The sequence below is a fragment of the Gymnoscopelus braueri genome (genome assembly GCF_963280865.1).
Source record: "Gymnoscopelus braueri genome assembly, chromosome: 13".
Classification (NCBI taxonomy): domain Eukaryota; kingdom Metazoa; phylum Chordata; class Actinopteri; order Myctophiformes; family Myctophidae; genus Gymnoscopelus; species Gymnoscopelus braueri.
In genome coordinates, this window is record NC_137615.1 from 16329979 (window position 1) to 16341012 (window position 11034).

The 11034-nt window shown below is 39.4% G+C and overlaps 1 protein-coding gene across 1 annotated transcript; it reads left to right on the forward strand.

The window, feature by feature from the left end:
- Positions 1-4302: 4302 nt before the first annotated feature.
- On the forward strand, positions 4303-10460 carry LOC308098881 (mitochondrial dicarboxylate carrier-like). The gene is made up of 11 exons (XM_080447342.1): positions 4303-4405; positions 5999-6118; positions 6245-6359; positions 6450-6498; positions 7581-7622; positions 7751-7794; positions 8849-8919; positions 9008-9100; positions 9184-9261; positions 9729-9785; positions 10315-10460. Exons 1-11 carry the CDS (start codon positions 4316-4318, stop codon positions 10414-10416), a joined length of 861 nt encoding a protein of 286 aa, XP_080303468.1. The 5' UTR covers positions 4303-4315; the 3' UTR covers positions 10417-10460.
- Positions 10461-11034: the final 574 nt, after the last annotated feature.

Genomic DNA, 11034 nt, shown 5'->3' on the forward strand with positions numbered 1-11034 from the left:
TCGTTCTGAACATCTGCCTTTAGGGACACTCTTACTATTGCCTGTGGGGAAAATGTAGTACACAAGAAGACAGAGCTGTGTCTTTCTGTGGCTGATAGGGTCATTAATAATGTGATTAAAGTAAAGATATTCATTTTACTTCATGTATTCTTACATTGTTCATTTATGGTTGATTAATCTGGGTGCAAAGAACTTGGTCTAGTGATAAAATCAGGGCTCGAAATTGCAGCGTTTTTTGTCACATCATTTATGCTCCCTTATGCTCTTTTTCTGTCGAACACCTCTCGCTGTATATTTGCTAGTTCCTTCTGTCAGAATACGCCGTGTGAGCTGAGCTGACAGTAGGCACTAATATTGCCTAGTTTAGGTAATATACTATATATTACCTAAACTGTAATATGTAGGTGCATGTCGTGTGGAGATGGTTTGCTCATTGGCACAATGTCACCGAATGCTGCTGCACTGACATTCCAATGCTTTCTGTGTGATCTTCATCAGATCCTCAGCTTGACATTCATTCTCCCATCATCCTCTGTTATAACGTTTCTGCAGAGGCAGGCTATTATTCTATGCCTTGTTTGCACAAGCGCACACTTTATTCTACCATTGCCTACATGTGTAATGTGTTATGGACATGAAATGATGACAATTCTATTTAGGCTACTATATTTACATTGCACCACTGCTACCAAGTATTAAAAAAGGCAATTTCGAGCCCTGGATATGCAAACTAGAAATCTAAGTGTGTTGACTTAAAGGTCAATACTGCCGTCCATACATGTCAGTCTGTTCACAGCTTTGGCTATATGTTGTGAATAAATTGACAATTTTCCTGTTAACGGGTTTATTTATTTAATTTTGTGTGTTCGTTTAGAAATGTTCCAGTCATTACAATGGTTCAGAATCAATTATTCATTCTGAATATTGAACTAAACATCATTGTGCGGTTAAGAAGTCGACATGGACGTTTGAATTTAGTTGGGGAAAGCAAAGCTCTTTTCCAGGGAATATTTTCTAGGCTTTTCAAATCAAACCGCACTATAAAATGCTTTAAATGCAACAATAAATTAAGGTAACCCCTTAAAACCGGGAAAGCATCCGTGTCATTTTAGGTTTTTGGCCATTAAAAGATAGCAGATATACAAGCTCACAGTGCGTCACTTAGTGCCATGCTGCGAGCTTGTACATCTGCTATTTTTGGACAATCTTGAAGTGTGTGAACTACTGCTTTAGAATCGGCCTCAGGTCTAAATGGTTGAAGCAGAAAATAACCATGCGATGATATTTTGTTGTTGGATTCAATACGTTTCTGCAAGTTGATTTTCATACTGTGCTGAAATTAATGGAATCCAGTGATATCCTCGGAAATCATACGAACTACAGTATGCTTTGGAAAGATGCCAGACCACCGGTATGGTCCTTTAAATGTGTCAATCTTCTTAACTGACAATGTCAAGTCACTGTTACCCAGTGCTTATGTGGATACTGTTCTTCTGCCCGATAACCACTAGATGTCATCAAAAACATGTCAGACAGATCTACAAACAAGACCCTATGCTTAAATGAAAATTTGTAGACAAATGTAAACTCAGCAAATCTGCCATTGAATTTCCATCAGAGTCTCTTAAAGGAGTAGTTCACCCCAAACAATACTTAATTTCTATCAATTACACACGCCACTATGAAGCCTTGAATTCATGTAGATATTTTGTTTTTGTTACATTCCTAAGCCAATAATTAGATGACCGGGTGGCTGCTCAGTAGGAGACGCAATTGAGTCTGGAGACTCCACCGGGCATCAAATTATCGTCTTGGAATGCGACAAAAACAAAAAAATCGCCATGAATTCAAGGCTTCATGGGGTGTGTAATTGATAGAAAATAGGTAATTCTTTGGGTGAACTACTCCTTTAACCTAATTTATTTTCAAATCTAATTATCATTGGGCATTCTCAGGCAGCTGAATTGTATTCAACATTGATATCTGATGTGAACTATCTTGACTGATGGTGGTCTGTTGCAAAGAATGCAAACATAATTTTTGTTGGATGCATCGCCATGCCGGCTTGTTGTGGTGGACATTTTTGTCAAAATTCTATATTTACCAGAAACAGAGCTAGCCCTGAATGTATACTACTAGTGCTGTGGTCCTCAAAGTGGGTTGAGGGACCTTCGGGGTTGCTTCAAGGTGGTCCGAAGGGGCCATTAAAAGGTCTGTAACTCTGAGAGTGTACAAATGGACACACTCAAGAGTTATGGGGGGTCCTTGAAAATAAAAAGTTAGAGAACCACTGTACTGGTGGACTCCTAATGTGTCATAGTAAATCAGTGTCATACATATTCTGAAGACAATCTGGAGATTGACATTCAGTAATTGGGTCTTATGATCAAAATAAGAACATTATAATGTTATGTAACAAAATCAAAAATTTGCCAAGGACATGTCTTATACATTTGTCAGTGTGGACATATTGATGACCCCTGGTTGGATGGTCTACTGTCAACCCTTCAGATGGCATTGCTCAGTGAGTATCCAGTTACTATGTTTCTATCATGTCACCGACATAAGACCCTCTCTGAATCAGCACACATTTTAGTGGCCAAACTCCCCCATTCACACAACCAGTACATGACTGCCTATTTAAAGTCATGTCACGCAAAATGTTTAGGTATTTTTTACTTTACTGGAGTATTTCTAATTTTCAGTACTTCTACTCCACTACATCTCAGAGGCAAATATTATACTTTTACTCCATTACAATTATTTGAAAACTTCAGTTACTAGTTACTTTGTAGATTTGGATTATTATTACAAAACATACATTACCCGCTTCAGCCCTATATACATTTCGGCCATTTGAAAATAGCATATCTACAAGCTCACAATGCGTCGCGGTGCGACGGATTGTGAGCTTGTAGATCTGCTATTTTCAAAAGATTTTAATACATTTTGAAAACTGGGACAGTGCATAATGAGTACTTTTTACTTTTGGTACTTCAAGTTCATTTGGACACCAATACTTTTGTACTTCACCATAGGCTAAATGTTTAATTCCGGACTTTTGCAACAGAGTATGTCTTACATTGCAGTATTGATACTTTTACTTAATAAGTAAAACATTTGAGTACTTTTCCCCACCACTGTTGGGTTATTCTTGACAATGTTTTCCCAAACCCTGTGACCTATGACCTGCATGTTGAGGTGAGTATGCAGTGAATGCATGCTGAAGTATGATCCTACTGCAGTGGGATTTCCTTGCACTGAGATGCCAAGGCGTTTTTTGTGTCACGTACTGACTTGGCTGCTGAGGGTCTATCTTTGACAGCTGGCCTGTCGTGTACCACATTCACAAAACTATAGCAGTACTTAAGGAGCCGGCTTACTATTTTTGTATCGGTCACGTACACACTATTGGGCCATAACCAGCAGCAGTGGTGGAAAAAAGTACTCACATTTTTTTTACTTCAATACTGCAATGTAGAAATACTCTGTTACAAGTAAAAGTCCGGAATTCAAAATTTACTTGAGTAAAAGTACAAAAGTATTGGCATCAAAATGTACTTAGAGTACCAAAAGTAAAAGTAGTGTCCCAAGTTTAAAAAAAAATCTTTTGAAAATAGCAGATCTACAAGATCACAATGCATGGCATTGCAAGCATTGTGAGCTTGTAGATCGGCTATTTTCAAATGTCTGAAATGTATATAGGGCTGAAGTTGTTACTGTATGTTTTGTAATAATAATCTAAATCTGCAAAGTTTAAGTAACTAGTAACAAAAGTTTTCAAATAATTTAAAGTAAAGTTTACCAAAGAAATATTTACCTCTGAGATGTAGTGGAGTAGAAGTAAAAGTACTGACATTTGGAAATACTCCAGTAAAGTAAAAAATACCTCAAAACTGTACATTTAAGTACAGTACTTGAGTAAAAGTACTTAGTTACTTTACACCACTGATAACCAGCTGCACCCCTTTCTTGGCAACATGTAGTAGATGACCTGTACACACTACTGGAGCAGCACGCATGTGGCACATTGGAAATGCTTTTAGCCTACTTGAGAAATCAAAATCGAATGCACTTTTGTGACTTTTACAATAAGGAATAGCCCTATTTTTCAATCAGTTTGTCCATCATGATTCGTGTATGTGATAATATGAACATGGTCAGCAATCAACAACAACAGCATTGGAGTGGAACAACAAGGCTATTCGAGGGAAGTGGACGGACACAGTAGGAGTTCAAGAAGAGGCGATGCGCTTTCTTTGGATTTGTTCCTGAACTTGAATGAACATTAATTTAACTACAAAGTTCCTTCATTATGCAGGAGAAGCGCATCTCACGCTGGTATTTTGGTGGAGTTTCCAGCTGCGCAGCCGCCTGTCTAACGCACCCATTGGATTTGATCAAGGTAACTAACTTTAACCAAATATTTCAGATTATGAACCGCAGAGTCCCCAACAGCTCAGCTGCAAGACACTTTAATTGCGATTAGACGTTTTCGCCGCATTTCCCACTATTTAACCAGCTGCCTAATTGACTTCAATGACCTGAAAAAACTGAACACGTGGTAATTTCATATTCCAGCTGTAGCCTGTTCCTCGAGGCCCACTTTAAAACCACTAATTTTAAATCTTTTCAAAGGCTATATTTTTATTAAATTATTTTTTGTTTTAGTTTCTTTGTAATTTCTACAATTTCTTATCCATATAGGCTACAGCTACACAAATATAGATTGTGTTGATATACACATAGTAAGTAGAGGTCAATCATGTGCATATAGGGGCCCAGGTGTGCTTGAGTTCTGCTGCCCTTGGCTTCGCGTGGTCGAAAAGTTCCCCAGTAGCCTTTTTTGGCTGGTGTTTAACACCAAATTTGCCCATGAAAAAATACAATAAAAATACAATTAGCATTCGTATTTTAATTAGGCAATCAAATTAAGAGGGAAATGAAATGTACCCATGAAATCGTCGTAGTAGAAGTTCACAGTCCCCCAAATGTTTTTGTCTCAATTAACACTGCTTCGTTCTGAGTCTGACATTAATCAAAACTTAATCAAACTTGTCATTAGCACCACATCCCTCCAGCCCCAGTTTGGTACGAATAGCTATCACTCAAGTAGGCACTGTTTACATGTAATAACACTTTGTGTGTGTGTGTGTGTGTGTGTGTGTGTGTGTGTGTGTGTGTGTGTGTGTGTGTGTGTGTCACACACACATGCGTGCGCACACACACACACACACACACACACACACACACACACACACACACACACACACACACACACACTGTGTGTGTGTGTGTGTGTGTGTGTGTGTGTGTGTGTGTGTGTGTGTGTGTGTGTGTGTGTGTGTGTAAAAGTGAGATTGTTGTTGATGATTGAATGGTGTTGAAAGCTGGTGAAAAATCAAACAGCTTGGCATGAGCCCAGCTTTATATATCAAGCATGTCATAGAAGGACTGATGATCTAGAGTCTTATGAATAGGAGAACAGGTCCCAGGTCCGTAGAACTCAGAACTACATTTTGGAACTGGAAGGCTCATAAAGCACTAAGCTTGTTTAAAATGAGATACCCACGCACACAAATCATGATTTTGATCATCTCCTGTGCTGATTGCATACAGTGTAATGTAATATATCTAGTGCATGCATGTACCTTGCTATACACACTAGAACGATATAGTTTGTATGACTTTATATTGCATCCTTCCTAATCCTAACGTTCTTTCTTAGAACAACTGAACCCTGACTGGCTGCATTACTTTCATGAAAACCTGTAAAAGCTGTGTATTCTTCATGGAGCTGTGTTTCAGTAGAATATAAACATAGTGAACATAGTGAGTGAGACAACATCAGGGTGGGAATGGTACAGTGTGTCAGAATGTGTGGTGGGATTGCCCCCTTTGTTCCCTTCTGTAGCCCCTGCCCCTAAAATGACAGTGCAAAGTATCTACTGTATCAATTGTCACTCGGATTCACTTGTATGTGGTTTGCTATTTTTAGGTGCACTTACAGACACAGCAGGAGGCGAGGATGAAGATGAGTGGGATGATGGTGAGCGTTGTGAGGAGAGAGGGATACTTGGCCCTCTACAACGGTCTGAGTGCATCCCTTTGTCGGCAGGTGAATGGACATGCGCGCACACGGGCAATTAAGCAACTACATTATTTAGTTGCATAAATCAATGAATCATTGTTTATCCACCATTATCAACGTTTTGTTAAAATGTCTGCTTCTCCTGTCTGATAGATGACATATTCTCTGTCTCGGTTTGCCATTTATGAGACCGTGAGGGACATGCAGAGCTGTCAGAACAAAGGCGATATGCCTTTTTATCAGAAGGTCCTGCTAGGGGCTTTTGCAGGTACGGGATGCTACACAGGCTACAGGTTGTTGTTCAGTTCTTTAAGACCTGCTTTTGTATGATGGCTGTGTTACGATTCTTGTCCTGCAGGTTTTGCAGGAGGTTTCATTGGGACACCAGCTGACATGATAAATGTCCGGTGAGTGATGTTGTAACGCCGTGTACATAACATCATCTGTGGAAGTATTCAACAGAGATCAGAGATTGATGGCCGAGGCAATTTTTTTTTTTTTCAATTTGTATAGCACATTTCATTTCAATTCAAAGTGCTTTACATAGTCATAAAAAGGCATTAAAAGGCTACATTTAAAAGCATAATACAAGAAATAATTTGGTCTGGGTGTATTTGTGGGGACAGGATTATCATATCGTGACAGGGCATTTTATACTTGGCCAACATAACATGTGGTACTTCAACCCGTGCACCAAAGGGGACTATAATAACAAGCATAATATGACCCTGACTCTCTGTCGTTCAGTATACATATACTACATGTACCTCTGTAGTATGTAAGACCGTGTTTGTCCTTACTGTAGGAAAGTACTCCATCGGAAGCACCATACACACACACACCGTACAATTGACATTATGCATCACAAAGAAACAGGTGCAAGTTGACAGTTTTTAATGTTTTTAGCCTGTATTTAAAAGTAGTCAAGAGTTGGCGGAAGCCTCAGACACACAGCAAATCCGTCGCCATGCTCGGGAAATGATCCCGGGACACACTGTCATCATATCAAAGCCTCTATGTGGTACGCACCGTAACCACTTGGAAGAACCACTTTAAAGAAGCAATATTTTAAAAATCAATTCTAAATTCACCAGAAATCAATGCAGAGATCATCTGAGAATTGGGAGCTAGTTAAAACTCTAGCACCTGCATTCTGAATGAGATAGCTGATAGCTTTTAGGTCAGTCTGATGAATCAGCTGTGTTGTTTTTGTATTGTTGTTGCTGTAGCAATGCAGCAATACCACAACCACAGATACCAATACAACTACCTGTATTATAGCCCTGCTAGTAAAGTAATTCTCATTAATGCTAATGAAATTTGACTCAAAATCATCACCTTGCAGATTTTCATGTTCAGTGTGTCACTCATTTGTGCATTATTACTTTGTTTAACACTGAATTCAAGATTAGCACTGGGGAGGTTACAGTATGCATTACCCATGTCGATGATGATTACATCAAAGGTTTTTCATTTAACTTCTGTCCAGCATGCAGAATGATGTCAAGTTGCCAGTAGAGCAGAGGAGAAAGTGAGTATTTGGAAACATTAGTCCACTACACTGTATATGCATTGTTTGAAATATTTTACAGCCCCATTCATAAAAGGTATATTGTATATGTTTAAATCAGCACATTGTGAGTTTTGTTTACCCACCAGTTATGCTCATGCACTAGACGGACTGTTTCGGGTTTGGAACAAAGGTAAGATTCAATTAAGGGCACCTAACCATTTTTTTTCTTCTTTTTTTTTTAGAAAAGTAATTAATCTATTATTTACATCATAAAATGACAGAATATCGTTGCTGTCTGGCAGAAACTTTGTATCTCCACAGTTTAACCAATGAAAAGTATTAACAAGCTTGTGACTAAATAATAACTACATTGGATCCTTTGGAACACAGGTTCTTTTTCCAGTTCCTGAAAGGTTTCTGGCCGACAGTGACAAAATATTATATTGTAAATATAATGCCCAAGCTTATCCAACCGTAGCCTGGTAAACCGCAACAAGAAAATAGCATTTGATCAACACTTTTACTAGCCTGATATCAGACTGAATTGATGGAGTCTATGGTCTGGATCCAGGCAATCATTTTACAATAGATTAACATTACTGTCAATGACGAATACCCCCAGTGAAGAAAATAGTTTAGTGGGTCAAGAGTTGGCTCAGGCCTCAGAAGAAGCTGCCATTCTGTGAACCGTTGAAGGTCACTGATTTCCGCTCTGTGTTTTGGCAAATTTGTGTCTGGATGAACTCCAGTGTCTCCTCAGCTGTGAATCCTACCAAACCATCCACAGCAACCATGTTTGTTTAATCTGTTTGAAATGGTAAGCTCTTTAAGTAGTGGTCGCTCATGGCGCCAGTTCAGTGCATTGCCAATCAGCTGAGCTGATTGGTCAGCTGCCATATAACCCCTGGGGAAGATATGGTTGCAGACCAATCAGCGCAAGCGTATCACCCTTTCTGTCCTGTCTATCACTCACCTCACCCGAGGAAAATAAACAGGCTAATAAATAGGCTGGGTATGTGAGAAATAGAACATATCAGAAATTGTTTACATATAGGCCGATAAGCATTATTACATTTTTATTTGATTTAAATTAGTAATTTAATGTATTAATCAATTATTTGATTAATCATTTCTTAATAATTTCTTCCCTTGTTAATACAATGCTAATGTAATGCTTTAAGTGCAGATGTAGTCAGGATTTGATTTTCTAACTAAAGCATGACCACTGGGCCATTTTATTCCAGAGGGATTGAAGAAACTGTTCTCTGGAGCCACAATGGCTTCTAGTAGAGGTGCACTTGTCACTGTAGGACAGGTGAGGACATCTTGGTTATCTGCTGTGTCACAAAATGTTGTATGACTTAGATCTACAGTAGGTACAATATATTGTTGTGTCCCTGCAGCTGGCTTGTTATGACCAGACCAAACAGCTGGTTCTGGCCACTGGCTACTTGGCGGACAACGTCCTCACTCACTTCTTGGCCAGTGTCTTTGCAGTGAGTAACTGACTTCCCGTCTTGGTATACTACAACAGTAAGAATCAATGTCAAATGCCTTCTTATCTCCTTTTTCTACACAGGGGGGCTGTGCGACCATCCTGTGCCAACCAATGGATGTTGTTAAAACTAGATTAATGAATTCAGCAGGAGAATACAGGGTGAGTCTGTTTTACTCACCTGTCGTGATTATTGTTATACAGCATTAAGTATTATAATTATACGGTGTGATGCGATGCGAGAGTGCGGTCTAGCCAACACAAACTTGGGACTCCTGAATTGCTGCAATCGACACTCTCCTATCTAGCATCAGGGTCTTGAGCTCTACAGCTAACATGAGACAGCGTTAAAGCAGATTATTATTGAATTATAATGCATTATAATGCAGTACAAGTATATTTATAATGCATTATAGACATGGGCTTCATAGGAAGCATTACAGAAATGTTAAGCTTCATGTCTACTGTGTCTGCTTCCATGTTTATGATGTATTGGGTTGCTTCTTGGATGATCTCTGTGGTTTCAGCTTGTCTTTGCTAGGGCGTAAAAGTTTAATTCCTGGCCCAACTAGAGAACTGCACAGTTTGACATTACCCAGCTTCTACTTATTTCTTTACTTTGGTTTCAGGGTGTTTTTCACTGCCTGACAGAAACAGCAAAGCTTGGTCCCAGGGCATTCTACAAGGTAAAATCAAATCACTGTTAATGAGATGATTATATTCCATATAATCCCTTTCATTCTTAACCCATTGAAACCGGGAACGCATCTGTGTCATTTTAGATTTCTTTGGCTATTCAAAAATAGCAGATATACAAGCTCACAGCGCGTCACTTCGTGCAGCGCAATAAACTTGTAGATCTGATATTTCTTTTTTATCTTGAAAATTTGTGCAAATCTTTGAATATATATATATTTTTAAACATTTGAAACATTTTGAACTCAAATCTTTGCTTCTGGAGGTCCCTGGAACTAAATATTTTGAGATGGGGGTCCGCGGCCAAATATATAATTATGGGGACCTTGACATGAAAAAGCACCAATGATACAGCAACACGTTTTTCAGAAGTTTTTTGTTAGGAATAGGATTTAGAAGACATTTGTAGAATCGGCCTCAGGTCTTAACAGTTTAAACACATCTGTTCTCATTTGACTTGCTTTCAATATTGCTCTGGAAATGTTAAGATCTAACTCCACTATTTGTACGTCCATGAAGGGTCTTGTTCCAGCTGCTATCCGCCTCATCCCTCACACAGTTCTGACCTTCATGTTTCTGGAACAGCTCAGGCAGCACTTTGGCGCGGTGGTTGTAGCCTGAGAGGGATTTGTGGCACTTTGACAGATGTCAGTCTCCAAGGCCAGGCTCCATTACTTTGTTAAAGGAGAAATCCGGACATTTTAAGTGTTATCTTTGATGTGTAGTTACTCACTCACCGAGTTAGGAAGTGGCGTTGAGTTTTTCCAGCGATTCCCCTGTCTGTGAGTCTCGCGAGATTTCCCGTCCTCGGCTCACTGCGCTCCTCGGGAAATCTCGCGAGACGCAAGATTTCACGCGAGAGGAAAACATTCACGTCGCTGACCATGAACGCCAGCTCGTGAGTGATAAACAGTGCATGTGAAAGTATCAGGAGACACCATGAGGAGGATTTGTGGGAAAAAAAAGAAGTTTGGAGCTGTGGAATTAGGCGATTTTCACTAAGACACGCGCCTCCCACTATGCCAATGGTGGGGGTTGACCAGACTCACAGACAGGGGAATCGCTGGAAAAACTCAACGCCACTTCCTAACTCGGTGAGTGAGTAACTACACATCAAAGATAACACTTAAAATGTCCGGATTTCTCCTTTAACTGTTGGACAAACTAGTGCACACACTGAAATTCCAGAGTTTTCATTCAGAAATTTACCCAGGGTCCATTAGTTGACTCGACACTTAC